This window comes from Cibotium barometz, chromosome 40 (assembly GCF_041138505.1).
Source record: "Cibotium barometz isolate CiBa-2024 chromosome 40, ASM4113850v1, whole genome shotgun sequence".
Taxonomy (NCBI): domain Eukaryota; kingdom Viridiplantae; phylum Streptophyta; class Polypodiopsida; order Cyatheales; family Cibotiaceae; genus Cibotium; species Cibotium barometz.
The window spans coordinates 21833200-21849141 of record NC_141085.1 but is presented as its reverse complement, the minus strand read 5'-3'; the positions used below and the strand labels follow the sequence as shown (position 1 = coordinate 21849141).

At 44.2% G+C, this 15942-nt stretch overlaps 1 protein-coding gene across 2 annotated transcripts in view; it reads right to left on the bottom strand.

Moving 5' to 3' along the window:
- Window positions 1-15942, bottom strand: part of LOC147615315 (GTP-binding protein-like protein) — a 79487-nt gene that overhangs the window by 35525 nt on the left and 28020 nt on the right. For both annotated transcript variants that reach the window (XM_086779394.1, XM_086779395.1), the window contains exon 5: window positions 53-112. In XM_086779394.1, coding sequence (XP_086635520.1) covers window positions 53-112 — 60 coding nt within the window. The remainder of the gene's footprint in view (window positions 1-52; window positions 113-15942) is intronic.

Below are 15942 nucleotides of genomic sequence, written 5' to 3'. Positions count from 1 at the left end.
TACTCTTTTCAAACAAGAGAACACCACCAACCTGTAGAGGCACAAAACTCACCTGACGACCTCGGCCTTTGCCATCTTTTGCACCTTCGATGATGCCCGGAAGATCAAGAAGCTGCACCATATCCCACACACCGTAACATTATCAAACCAATATGATGGTGAGAAGCTAAGCATCAACCAAAGGCACCTATGAAGTATAAAAATTCAAAGCACCCCTAAGGGTGTGGAGCCTAGGTCTTGTGTGCTTTTATTGAGGTTATTGGCTAAACAAAAGCCTGCCACCTTCTGCAAACTACCCAGCCACTCAATGTCAGCCCTGCAGCACCATGCCTGTTGGGATTGTTTGGGCACTCTGCCCTGCTTGGTGAAAATGAGATGTAATGGCCTAAGCTTACATAAAGTATGGAGTCCATTTTTAAGAAAATAAAATAAGGAAAATTAAAACAAGGGCAGATAGTAGCAACAGGCAACCAGCAATGGGATGATGTAAATGTTTAAAATCAAAATTAATATAAAACAGAGAACAAAAATTAGGAAAAATATGCAAGCCAACTAACAGGACGAAGAAGTCGCAGATACGGAAGGGGGAGCAGTGTAGATACGGGCAAAACTGGTGAGGAGGGAGGGACAACTAGAAGAAACAGGGAGGCTAACAGGGGTGACAGTCAGACGAAAGGGGGGTGACGAGCAGAAACATCCAGCTAAAAGAGACAAACGGGCCCGACGAGGAAAAACAGGCAAGGCTTGCAGGGGTGGCGTGCAGAAACAGGCTAGAGGGTAGATTCAAGTTGGGTGACCAGCAGAAACGAGCAGCTTAGAGTGGCAAACGAGCTTGTATGGGGAGCATTCGACTGTCCAATTCCCACACAGGTTGGGTGGGGGAGATGTCTGCAAAGCAATAAGAAGCTATCCAAGGCACATGTAGTCGAGGAGAGCCCCAACTCAAATCCAAGTTCTTCCTAGCTTGAGTAGATGGCCATGAGATGCCACAACTTGCTCTTCACATGAAAGTTTTGAGATGAGCCAGCCCTGTCACATGCACCCTGCATTCAGGCACACACTAGCATGATCATCAATGCAACATTTGTACAGTATAGTACCTTTTTATAGGAATATTTGTTCGTACGCCATGACCCCATTGTGAGCCCTTAGTCCAGCGACAGTCAGGCACGAGCTATGTAGGTCAGTCTCCGACCCATAGAGGCCACTCAAGAGTCAGTCCTCTTAACCCACTTGGAGAATTCATCAAATAGTGCATGTTGAGTCAGCCTTAGCAGTAGGTCTTGCATTAGCAAGCATATAGTTGCATTAGGTGCTTATGGGACAGCCAAGGCCATCCCTTGAGCATGGGAGATCACCAAAGGCAGCATCTAGGCCATGAAGGGCCCTGGGCAGCCAGTCGGCTGCCTACCTGTCCCCCTACATGCAGTCAGCCAGCATTAGGGCCTCCCAACAGGCTGTCGGCCAGCATGGCAATGGGCAAACAGCAGGTCTTGTGTCAGCCAGCAGCTCAACAGCAAGTCGTGGCCACAGTACCCAAGTCGGCCAGCACTTAAATGCATAAAAAGGCAATATTTGTCCACATGGAGCAGGCCGGCAGTCCTTCCATGGACCGACCAGCACCTTTTTGCCATATAAAAGCCAAGCGCATCATTCCTCATTAATCATTCAGTAATTCAGCAAAGTACAAGCAGCAGTTCAGCATCCACTCTTCTCCAGGCAAACATTGAAGTACCTCTTCAGCATTCAGCCAGCATATGTGGAGTCCTACAGCTATCTGAACTTGCATCAATGGCCCGAAGAGTCTTCTGCAGTGCCTTGGATTGGTGGATACGCAGCCGACATACGGTCTTCCTCGTCCTTACATTGGGCAGTCATATCGCTTGTTTCTCAAGCATTGTACAGCATTCTCCAAAGAATAATATAAGCAAATACTTGCTTGCAGGGGGGGGGGGGGGGGGGGGGCGCGCTTTCAGTGGGTACTTGGGACCCAATAAGGTGTCGTCTACTTCACTCTCTCATTCTCTTCTCTCTCTACTCTCTGAATTGGATGCTAAAGAATCTCACCACATAAAGGTATAAAGGCGGCCCTGTTGTGCATCATCACGATCAGCCTCACTGCATGTAACATTGGTATCAAAGTATCAAGTTGGTCAAAATCGGCAAATTGAGCCTCTTTCACTTGCAGAAATTTGGGGCTTTTGTGAAAATTGGCCAATTAGATGCACATTGAAGCGATTGGAGTGCATAAAAATTGGGGATTTTCAGATTGGAGCAACTGCGATTTGTCGCGTATGTATACACATTGTATGTAATTGGACAATTTGTCGCGTATGTATACACATTGTATGAAATTGGGCATTACAACTGCGATTTGTCGCGTATGTATACACATTTTCAGATTGGAGCATGAAATTGGGCATTACAACTGCGATTTGTCGCATATGTATACACATTGTATGTAATTGGACAATTTGGTGCAGGTTTACACTTGCTTTGGTTTGCAGGCATACATTTGCACAGGACATTTGGTTGCCTGGCAGTGCACATTGGTGCTTGGTTTGCTTGCAGATATATTTTGTCGACATGGCACAGAATGCTACAGATGTATTTGGTGTGCTCATCCAGGAGGACAAGCTGGATGGATCTAACTACTCCCTCTGGAGTTTCATGATCCGTAATTTGCTGGTAGCCAAAGGGCTTTGGGGCATCGTGTGTGGTGATGACACACGCCCACTTACCATACAGCTAGCCACGCCTCAAAGGGGAGGTGCTTGCATGGGACACATTGGAAGCAATGTATCAGGTACGCAACGAGGCAAGAGTTGCCTACTTGAAGAGGCAATTGGATCTTCTTTCTATGGATGAGGGTGACTCCATGGCAGATCATCTCACCAAAGTGAAAGATTTGCAGGAACAATTGCTCAACATTGATGAGGTTATCCCAGACAGACAGATGGTCACCAACACTCTTCATTCTTTACCGCCTTCCTACTTGGGCTTTCACACCTCTCTCAACCTCTCAATGAGAGGAGGTGGTGATCCCGTCACTTTTGAAGAGCTCGTGGGTTTACTCTTGCAGGAAGAGCAAACAAGAGCAAACATATCGAGCATCCGTGGTGGAGAAAAGGCATTTACAGCCAAGGATAAGGGTAAAGCAAAGAGCTTTAGGCATGGGGGATAACAGTCTAGCAAGGCTGGTCATGGACAGCCCTCTTCTAGTGGTGAAAAGTCTGACAAAGGGGATGCAAACAAGCCCAAAAAGAAGGGCAAATGTCACTACTGCCATAAGCCTGGACACTACATCAGTGAATGTAGGAAGCGGTTTGCAAAAGAGAAAAGGAAAGAAGCACGCAATGCAGTAGCAGACTCTTCTGATGACAAAGCACAGCAATCAGCTAATGTAATCCAGGAAGAGTACACTTTTTTGGTCACATGCACTAGTGACACACCAAGTGCTTCAGACACTGATATGTCTTGCATTGCATCTGACAGACAGCATGCATCATGGTATTTTGATAGTGGTGCTTCGAGCCACATCACTTCATGCAAAGATGTATTTCAGCACTTGGTTTATACTTCAAATGGCCGCACTATATCATGTGCAGATCTTTTCACAAAGGCTTTACCTCGAGAAAAGTTTGAAGCTTTCCGCAAAGCTTTGGGCTTACTCTCATGCAGAGAGTGATCTGCTACCTTGTACAGGTTCACACTTCCACTACAGGGGGGATTTGTAGGCATATGCTCACTTATGGTAGTGCTATGTGTGAACAGGGCTTAACCAAGGGCATTTTTTCCCATGTGGTTTTTCCCCTTGGACATCAAGTGTGAAAGGACACTCTAACATATAATATTTTGTACTTCTATATCATATGGATGTGGCACACATGCAAGTGTTGACTTGCATTTTGTGGATACCACACTTTTGGCTCTCTCTCATTTCTGTGTGTGAGCTTCTCTACCCTGCACCTAACCCTAATGTGCAGGTTTGTGTGTGTGAGTGTGTGAGTCCAACACCCAACAATGAGTTGTACCTTGGTTCCTTATCATCTAGACGTGGATGGGTTTACCCCCGGTCTATGTACACACATTTCTCATAAAGCTCAGCAATTTGAGTTTCAAGTTCAAAGGGTGACATTTCAGCAGGATCTCATTGTCCCCCCCTCTTTAAGGGTGTGACATGATTCTCGGGATCCGGTGGTTTAGACAATATGCACCCATTCTTGATTGGAGACAGGACACTTTCACTATCGTTGAAGGTTTTCTTGAGCCCATCGTGATTCGCAGAAATGGGAGCATTCCTGGAATTCCACTCATTTCCCACATTCAAGTCCAACGAACCCTCAGAAAAGGAGCAGAGTGTGCGCTACTATATATCCACTCTCAATCTAATGCAGTTCAAATAGCACCCGTAGTGGCGTGGCAGATGGCTAGTCTTTTGTCTCAATATAACAACATCATGCTGTGAGATGACCTCCCACCCAATCTCACACCTAGTAGACCTGAGGGCCATCGCATAGAGTTGGTTCCTAGTTCAAAGCCTCCCAACAAGTTCCCCTTAAGAATAGATTCCCCATGCCCAAAATAGAGTGCATCCTAGAACAACTCAATGGTGCAAAAATTTTCTCTAAGATAGATCTTAAGAGTGGCTACCATTAGGTTCGGATCTTTGAGGCAGACATTCCAAAAACTGCCTTCAAGACCAAGCACAGCCAGTATGAATTTGTGGTGATGGCCTTTGGACTCACCAACGCACCAGCGACGTTCAACAAAATGATGTCTCTGATTTTTTGGGATCTCATTGGCAAATGCGTCTTCATCTTCCTAGATGACATTCTTATCTTCTCAAGGACTGCACAGCAACATGAGTGTGATGTGGCGCAACTCTTGCAAGACAATGAGTTTATTAATGCCAAGAAAAGTGAGTTTGGAGTACTAGAAATCCATTCCCAAGGATACATCATCAGTTCATCACGTATTAGCCTCGATCCTGAAAAGGTACAGGCCATTCTCAGTTGGGATGTTCCCACTATAGCTCAAAAAATCCGCTCATTTGTGGGTCTTTGTCAGGCCCACATCACACACATGGACAAGTTTTTTGACCTTGCAGCACCTCTCACCAGCTTGCTCAAGGACGTGAAGACTCGTCGTCACAAAGTGTTCGTCACATACAAGGCTCTAGAGACATTCCAGACAATGAAGAAAGTTGCCTCTGAGTCACCAGATTTGAAGTTGGTGTCATTGGATGATCCTTTCGAGGTGATTACCGATGCCAGTAACCTTGCTATCGGGGCTGTTTTACAGCAAGATGGTAGGCCAATGGCTTATTATAGCCGTAAGTTAAATAACACCGAAAAGAATTATTCAGTGTATGACAAGGAGCTTTTGGGGGTGATGACCGACGACTGCGCTTAAACATTGGAAGCACTTTCTTTACAGGAGGGACTTCACAGTTAAGACAGATCACCAGGCACTTAGTGTCGGAATGCACAGCGGAAAATGAGACAACTGCTGTGAGAAAGAAAATGCAAAAGTGTAGAGATAGAGAAGCTGTAAAAACTCTACTATATAAACAAGATCCGGTACAAAAATGAAGTGGGGGGCGGGGCAAGGGTGGTATTTATACCACCCTATGCTGCTGGTCGGCCAGCCCAAAAACAGCCGATAGGCTGCCTACATGTCCACGACTAGAATAACACCAGTCGGCCAGCACATATGCAGTTGGCCACCACAGAGACAAGTCGGCCAGAACCAAAAAGCCCCCACAACCAAAACAGGGAAGAACTGGGAAAAAATGGAGAGAAGTCCTGGGCGGGCACACCCACAACAGAGGCCCTCACTGAGTAATATGGTACAGACAAGAGATGACTGCTAACATCCCCTCTCAGCTCTTGGATGGGGAACCAACCCCAGTGAGCTGGAGTGCTACCGGAGCATCACTTGAGGTAGACTTCGTGGTGAAGAGGTCCGCCGCATTGTCCTCTGTTGAACAATAAACAAGCAAGATGTCACCAGCCAAAATCTTCTCACGAACAAAATGATATTGTATCTCTATGTGCTTTGTAAACGGAAGGGGCAACTGAACACGGAAAATCTAATCAATCATGAAATCTGAAAATACACATGCATACCACATAAAACAAGATGACAAAGGTGCATAGTACACCACACTAGGGGCCAGAAGATGGGCTGACCCCCCCCCCCCCCCTTTATGGTTAGATTACCAAAAAGGAGTCTGCTTCCAATACAACTTTGCGGGTGCCCAAGGTTCACCACCACTGGCTCCACCTATTTCTTCCAATACCATATGAAAACAAGAAAAACATCACAATGTCTGAATTTGCTGACAATTTCAACACAACTGAGCATTCCCGGCATCAAGCACATGCAAGACAACTATGGACAACCCATAGCACTCCCACATCAGCCCGGAACAACTCAACATCATCATCTTCCTCCTGTCTGGCTCATAAAGCAAGTCGACCAGCCCTCAAAGGCTGTTTTCAGCAGTCGACCAGCCCTCCGTAGCCACAGAAGAAAGCGACCAGCAGTTGTGCACAAGCCTGCAAACCTCCAGTCGGAAGAAAAACTGTCTAGAAGCCCCACGACCAACTCTTCCTCCCTGTTTTTAACCTCTGTCCAACCTCTATTCAAGCTGTAAATCCACCGACCATCAGTGGAGAACATGCAGAAGGAGTCGGCCAGCTTCTCCCATGCATCCGGTGAGCTTCAGTCGCAATGGATGGCTGTAGAAACTTGCCAACATGCTGAAAACCAGCCGACCAGCCCTCATGCACTCCTGAAAAGCATGCGCCCCCCTCCAATCTAGAGTTTTGTCAATAATAGAGGCTTCCCCGCTGAAAATAGCCCACACGTGTGCTTTTTTGGTCCAAAAAGGGGTGCCTATATGAAGGGAGTCCAAATAATGTCCAACGCCCGGTCTTAGGCCGCCACGTGTATTAAATAAGTCCTGCTCAATGTGTACTCACTTATAAGTTGTCCGGTCACTTATAAGTGAGTGTGAACCTACATCCATAATTATTAACATGTGAACTCATAAAGCTGTAAATTGAGTTTTTGGGAATACTTACCACCTGCAAAACACATGTAGACCACCTGTTAGTCCCAAACAGGTGTGTGCACATACACGTCCACAGGGTGCTCAGGCGTCCCCGGCCCCATGGACAACACAGGTAGAAATCTCAGGCATTGTATAGGCAAACAAGACAAGTCATCCAAAGATAAAATCAAAGTCATGCACACACATGAGTGCAATTATATTGGAAGAAACACCCATCTACTCAGTTGTATCCGATAAAATGTCCAGGGCTCATGATCCTTCCAGAACCTTCCCAGAACATAAATACACAAGATCTCCAAGATAGCTAGTCCCAGAGACTTTCATCATGTTAGGCTCCATGGCCATACATGTACACCATGTCAGGCCCCACAAGCCACACATGTACTATCATGTCAAGCTACACCAACCATACATGTACTGTCATGTCAAGCTCCATATGCCTGTCACATGCACACCCATCAGGTGTACAAGTGGCATGGCATCATCAAGCATTAATCAGGACATCTAAGTATTAGTCAGGCATATATCAGCATAAGCATGTATATGGGGGTGTTTTAGCATCAACATAAGCACCTTAGTTTTCAGCCCATTGTAAGGCATTTAGTTGCATCAGGTCAGCAGTATTAGCACCAACCAACAGCACCTTATGGGCAGCAGACAGCCTTCAGGGCATTTATGGCCAATCGTGAGCATCTAGGAGCTGGCCAATTGCAGCAAAGCTCGCCGACCAGCATCATTCACATATATAAATAGAGGCGCATCCATTCAATCCATCATTATCTCAGTTCAGCGCATCATCATCTCAGTTCAGTTCTTATATATCAATTCAGCAAACGCATTGAGCATCCATCTCCTCAGCGTTTCCTTCCCAGGCAACAAGGAGAGCATCAGCGTTTTCAGCATATAGACAGCATACATCAGTTCCAAGCCATCCCTTCAGCATTTCCTTCCCAAGAGACAAGGGAAAGTCAGTGGGACAGCATTTCATTCAGCATCATAGGCAGCATATTCAGCATATAAGTCATCATTTCTATCTCCTACATAGAGGGATGCCAGCATCAAAGGGTGGACCTCAGCATTGGAGCAAGGAACAGTCCTCATCTCCAGCATTCAGCCCATCCATCTCATCCCGAGAAGGATCTCCATCTAGGACAGCATCATAGATCTATTTAGATCTCATTGTAACCCATTCATCTAATATAGCTGCATTGCATTGCATTGATACTATCTGTCTATTTCTTAAGCATCATTAAGTGCAGTTTAGTTAGCCTAAGGTTGTGTTTACGACGGTCAATCCCTCACATGTCACAATGCCACACAGACACACCATGTCAGGCTACACCAGCCATACATGTATGTCATGTCAGGCTCCACATGCCACACATGAACAGTAGAAAAATAGAAGCTATAAGGAATTTTGTGACATTCCCCCCAACTTCCAAGCAATTGACCGCAACTGAAAAGCTTCCAAGTAGGCCTTCAGAAGTTCCGGATAATCCGCAAGATAATCCTCGTCCATCCATAGCTGCATAGTTTTTAAACTTCACAAGATACCTGCGCACTAGCTTGACACCTGCATGCTTGCGCTCTTTATGAAAAACTATCTGCTCAGGTTGCAATACCTCCTCAAGTTCATCCACTTCAGGTGGATCTTCCAAAACTGGTTCCATAGGAGGTGGTCCCACATAAGGCCTTAACATACTGACATGAAAGGCATTGTGGATTTTCCAGTGATTGGGCAATACCAATCTATATGCCACTTCATTTATTTTCTGCAAAATTTGAAATGACCCGTAATACTTGTTTGAAAGCTTAGGAACCACCTCTCGCCTGTGTTTATCAGCTGCCTTTTTCTGCTTAGCTTGAGATCTATGGCTGTCCGAACCTGTGCAAACGCAGTATCCAGATCACGGACATACTCATTTGCTGCAAAGATGTCATCTTTTGTTCGTAAGATAGGTGGAAGCACCACCTTGCCATAGACTATCTCAAATGGAGCCTTATGTAACATGCGTTGCGGAAGCGTGTTCATGATTAACGCTAAGCAAAGAAGATAACACTAATCCTATGTTTAGCAAAGACACAAAAGAGAAGGAGAGATAGACCTAATCTAATGTATATTGCCAAAACATGCTATATATACAATTATCTTGCTGATTCACAGCTTCATGATGCATACCAAAGATCCTTGCAACCCTCTACTTGCAATCGAACAAGAGAAGCTCCTACTGATCCACCACTGTGTCCTTGCTGCCTTGCAAACTCTCATAAATGGATCCTCTTGATCTTTGAATGATGATTCTAATGAATGCCTAATGATCCTATTTATAGGAAAAAGGAATGAATTCGTAATCAAGTCGGTTTTGCCTATTTTTCCCACAAAACATTGTCCAAAAAGTCGTATTTTGTGTCCAAACTATGCCCAAAAGGTGTCCCAACCATTGGGCTATGTCTTGGGCACTTCTAAGAGCCTGTAGGGCTGCAAAATCTGCTCTAATTCTACCCCTGAAACTGCCCATATATTTGCTAATGAGAATATACATGTTTATGAGCATTGGAATGAACAGATGCACATGACATCCCCTCTTGCTAAGCTTGGAGCACTGGGGTAATCCATACACCTTTGCTCTGATTCCGTTCCAGTCCAATTGAAGATTGCACTTCATATCCATCGGCTCAATCCCCAAGCTCTCTGACTTGGTCTTCAAGTTCTCTAGCTTGGTCTCTGGATCTTCTGAAAACTCCTCTGAAACTATCGAGATGATCTCATCCTCCTCCAAATAGGATTTGGAGGAGATCCACCTCCTTGGGAACTATTGGATTGACCTCATCCTCCTCCAAATAGGATTTGGAAAGATCCACTTGCTCGATCTGTGGTTCTGGTTCTAGTTTGGCTTCTGGCTCTAGCTTTGGCTTTGGTTTTGGTTTTGGCATGTGCATCCCGGGTAATGGCACCTCCTCGAAAACACCTCTTTCTGTGATCACGTCTCCCGAGAACTCTTGTCTTAGAAGCTCTCTTTTCGTTGGGTAAACGCTCTCGATCATGGGCTGCTTCATAACCCTGGTGATTCCTTCTTGGCCTTTGTTGATGCTGCCATGAATTGTGCCCATGTCTCCTTGAGCTGTGTCCATCTTTGCTCGTATAGAAGCTGGCCTTGATGCACCTCTTCTTGAAGCTCTTCTGTGAGTTGTTGCCTAAACCTGGCCCTAACGATGATTTGTTCATATTGAGCATAGCGTTCTTGTTCCCTTTTGTATCGTTCTTCATCTTCCCGTTCCCGACGACTCTGCAAAGTCTTGAGAAAGTCATCATCCATTGCCTCTAAACTCATAATATTATTTTGTTGTTTTTTCTGTTGTACTCAGCCCAAAAATCCTAACTCTAGAGTTCTACATGCTTTCTAAACTCCCTAGGATCATGCTAGGCTAAAAACTAGACTTTCTAGCACTATACTATACTGAAAATGAGCAAAAAAGCTAATGCAAAAATGCAAATTTAATGCAAAAACGCAAACCCTAATTTTGCTTGTAAATCCTAAAACGCAAACCCTAATTTCAAAAACCCTAATTTAGCATGCACCAACATAAGCTAAGGGCTGTCCTAGGATGACCTAAGCTCTGATACCAATGTAACATGCATTGCGGAAGCGTGTTCATGATTAACGCTAAGCAAAGAAGATAACGCTAATCCTATGTTTAGCAAAGACACAAAAGAGAAGGAGAGATAGACCTAATCTAATGTATATTGCCAAAACATGCTATATATACAATGATCTTGCTGATTCACAGCTTCATGATGCATACCAAAGATCCTTGCAACCCTCTACTTGCAATCGAATAAGAGAAGCTCCTGCCGATCCACCACTGTGTCCTTGCGGTATTGCAGCCTCTGATAAATGGATCCTCTTGATCTTTGAATGATGATTCTAATGAATGCCTAATGATCCTATTTATAGGAAAAAGGAATGAATTCGTAATCAAGTTGGTTTTGCCTATTTTTCCCACAAAACATTGTCCAAAAAGTCATATTTTGTGTCCAAACTATGCCCAAAAGATATCCCAACCATTGGGCTATGTCTTGGGCACTTCCGGAAGCCTGTAGGGCTGACACCGGCGGCGCCCTCGAATCATTTTCCCGAGAAAATGAATTTCAGTAAGTATAATGGTAAACTCGATCGACACCTTATTAGTTGAAGAATGCACTGTGTTATTGTATGCAAATTCAACCATGTTGGAATTAGGGTTGCAGGAAAGCACACACAGCTTGGAGAAGGAGGAGCAAGAATGCACACAACACAAAGTATTAGATTGTGTCAATGTACAAAGGAGTAGCAATAGGCTTGCAGTCTTCAAGGCCAAATCTCCGCAACAATGTCTCAATATACTTTGTCTGACACAAAGCAATACCTCCATCACACTGCTTAAATTGTATCCCCAAATAATGATGCAAATGCCCCAAATCTGACATCTCAAAAGAGGCATTCAAATCAGCCTTAAAATCAGCAATATGACTCTCATTTGGTCCTGTGAGCAGCATGTCATCGACATAGAGAGCAATGATTAGATGTACATCATCCACATGTTTAACATACAACGTGCTTTCTGTTGGACTATTCTGAAAACCATATGCAGTCAAATATGCATGTATCTTTTCATACCAAGCTCGTGGAGCTTGCTTTAAACCATATAAAGCCTTTTTCAACCTATACACTTCGTTTTCCTGCCCTCTTTGAACAAAACCACGAGGCTGCGATACATACACCTCCTCATGCAAATCTCCATTCAAGAACGCAGTCTTTATGTCCAACTGATGTACATTCCAACCATTATGAGCTGCCAATGCACAAATGCTACGAATGGTAGTCATACGACAAGTGGGAGCAAAGGTCTCATCAAAATCAATGCCCTTTTCTTGAGCATAACCCTTTGCAACAAGTCTAGCCTTATAGCGATCAACACTGCCATCTGGCTTTCGTTTCAATTTAAAAACCCACTTACATCCAATGGCCTTTTTACCAATAGGCAAATCACACAAAGACCATGTACCATTCTTCATTATAGCATCATATTCACTTTGCATTGCAGCCAACCAATTTTTTGAATTTTGTGCCTCATCAAATGAAAGAGGTTCTTCCTCTTCACACATACTAGACACAGCCAAAGCATAACAATCTGATGCATAAGAGGCATGCTGAAAACCTGAACGAGTACGACTAGACATAAGTGCATCAATTTTACTATCACGCAAGGTTTGCACCAGCCATTTAGGCATACCTCTAGCCTGCTCATTTTCAGCCCTATCCTCATGAATTATATCCTGTAAATCTGCATCAGAAATAGGCTGATCTATGATGTCGTTTGAAATCTGCATAGGTTGAATATTTGCCTCATTAGGACTTACATTTGAATTCCCACCTGTAAATAGAGGCAATAACGTATCAAATACATCCCGTGAGCTCACACCTGTCTCTTTGGTACATGATAACAAAGGCTGCACAGCATCTTCCACCAAAACAACATCTCGACTAATCAAGATACGCTTTGACTGCGGATGATACAATCTGTAACCCTTGCTCTCAGCACTATAACCAACAAAAATGCATTTGACAGCCTTATCATCCAATTTTCTGCGTTGTTGCACAGGCACTAAAGCATAGGCCAAGCAACCAAAGACACGCAAGTGACCAATAGAAGGCTTCCTGCCATGCCAAGCTTCGTATGGAGTAATAGACTGCAAGGCCTTAGTGGGACACTTGTTGAGCACATATGCAGCACACATGACAGCCTCAAGCCAAAACGCATGTGGCAAAGCTTGGCTCTTGACCATACATCGTGCCATCTCCATAAGTGATCTGTTTTTTCTCTCAGCAACACCATTTTGCTGAGGGGTATACGGCACTGTACATTGGTGTTTTATTCCACGACTAGCCAGAAATGCATCAAACTCTTTAGACATGTACTCCCCCCAATGTGCTTTGTAGCACCACTGTCAAAATACCATACATTAGAGTCAACAGAAACTGCCAAACATGCATCATGTACAGATGGGTCATACTCGCAATACACGCTAAACGCCCATTCTGTATCCTGCACAACATTTGCAGAATCTGCATTTGTAGAAGCATTCGCTATTGTGGCTGCATTTGACTCTTTCTTCTTTGCCTCTTTAGCCTTTAGCTTAGGGCAATTCTTAATGACATGATCATTTGCCTTACAGTAGTCGCACCTGGTCTTTTTCTTGCCTTTATCAAGAGCCTTCTCAGACTTATTGTTGCTACTTGTGGAAGGAGAAGAAGTTGCAGACCTACTAATAGGAGAAGAAACAGTGGAAGGGGCTGCCTTACCACTTCTTCTCTGCTGCTGGGCAGCAATAAATGCTTGATCAACTGCACGCTGCCTGGCCCTGTTTTGCCTGGACTCCGCTTCTTGCAAGAGCTTGTTGACTAAAGTATCATACTTGACAGCATCTCCCGATTTCTCCAAGACTTTCTATGTGAGAGTGGATACAAGGGGAAGAGGACTTAGGGCGGTTTTGTATCAAGAGCATGGAGTCATTTCTTTTGAAAGTAAAAAGCTTACTGAAAAGGAGATGGCATTGCGTCTTTATGAGCAAGAGATGCTTGATATGAAGATGTGGCATCATTACTTGTATGGTTCCCACTTCACAGAGTGAGAAGTGATCGTAGGGTGCTGAAATTTTTTTTTATCCCAACTCTCTCTCTCTCTCTCTCTCTCTCTCTCTCTCTCTCTCTCTCAAGCAAAAGAGGTGGTTGGTCACTCTTCAAAGTTATGATTTCGAGATATCATACGCACCATGCAAAGACAATAATGTACTAGCAGATGCATTGCCAAGAATTTGGGTTTGCACTATGGCATCAATTATGGAGATTTATAGTGATTGCACTAAGGGAATTTATGAGGAATTCTTCCTAAATGAGGTTGCTGCCTACATTTATAGGAAATTACAATAAGGTAATCATGAAGATATTCCTCACAAGCTTCATTCTTCTCCACTTGCAAGTCATCTTGGTGTGTTGAAGGCATATGACAAAGTGAGAAAAAGATTCTTTTGGGGAAAGGCGTGGAAAGAAGTTTGTGATAGAAAGTCTGATATGTCTCAAGTAAAGCATCAAGAACAGTCTGCACAAGAGAATGATCAGGAATAATCTCACCTGCAGAAATCAACTGTTCTTTGAGATCTTTAATCTCAGCAAGAAAAACATTCATGTCATCATCTTCTTGCATAATCTTCAATTCTAGCTCTTTACGCAGGTAAGCGATTTTTGCCTCGTTACGACCTGCATACAAACCAACTAGAATATCCCAAGCTTGTTTTGTTGTTTTAGCTGAACGAATATGTGGGGTGATGTTACGTTTGACAGAAAGTGCAATCAAGGCATGAGCCTGCGCATCTTTACCATCCCAACGAGCTTGTTCAGCAGTGGGTAAAACAGCAGCAACAGTAGAACCTACAACATCCTCAACAGATCCTACATCCACAGAACCTGGACGTACATCCATACCCTGCACAATGTTCCACACTCCTTTTGCAACCAAAACATGCTGCATCATGTATGCCCAAAGTGGGTAGTTGCTGTCTCCATCCAATTTGTCCTCAGCAGACAACATGCAAAATACATCATTGCTGTTATCAGCCATGGCCACTGACTGAAACTAATGCAAAAGCTACCTGTAATGAAGCAAAGACTGAACAGAGAACAACTCGTGCTATGTAGCACAGTCCATAATAGAATACGTATGCCTATTTTGCAGAAAACTGCACTGTCGAAATTTCTGCAGAAAATGACGAAAACACCTGTGCAGAACTTGAAATGCAAAAACGGAGCCCGAAACGACCTCAGATGCAAATTCTGAGAACGCCAAGCCCTTCGGGCTTATTTGCAGAGTATAGGGACCTGGAAGCGCTCGTGAAAGCTCACCTCAATCGGAGAACGTGAGTCGGAGGGTGCTGGCGGCGTAGCCCTGGGAGCCGATGCCTGCTCTGATACCAATTGTTGGAATTAGGGTTGCAGGAAAGCACACAAAGCTTGGAGAAGAAGGAGCAAGAATGCACACAACACAAAGTATTAGATTGTGTCAATGTACAAAAGATAAGTTAGCCCTAGAAGGATGGGCGTATATACAAGCCGGGGGAAAAAACCTCCTAAAGAGGGAAAAAGTGTCCCGGCGGTCCTAAGTGTGTTCACACACATCACTGCCTATATATATATGGCAACAAACCATTGGCAAATACTTTTCCCAATCTGTAGCCAGAATACCACGATGACCAGCATATGGCGGAGCATGACACTCTTTCATAACCTTTTGGCGTAATTCACGCACTACACAAATACGATTCTGCATCATCAAAAACCCATCTCTAATCGAATAAGATGGGACAACAGTACCATGATTCAAATCAGCCCAAATAAGCTGAAAATCTATGTCCAAAGCATACATATCTGGCATCCCTGATAAGTCCAAGTGGTAGACGGTAGTTACGGCATGCACTTGTGGCCTGCGTGACAAAGCATCCGCCACCAAATTCTTCTTGCCCAGGGTATGCAAAATCTGAAAATGAAACATGGACAAGAAGTTTACCCACCTTAGATGCTTTTCCGAGAGTTTAGGCTGTGTAAGAAAGTGCCGTAAACTCTAGTGGTCTGTTTTTACCATAAATTCAACCCTCAAAAGATAATGCTTCCATGTTTGAAGGGCATGAATAACGGCTAACAACTCTTTCTCATAAACCTGCAAATACAATTCCGCATGTTGCAGGCGGCAGCTTTCAAAAGCCACTGCATGTTCCTCTTGGGTCAAAACAGCCCCCAAGCAATCTCCACATGCATCACACTCGACCA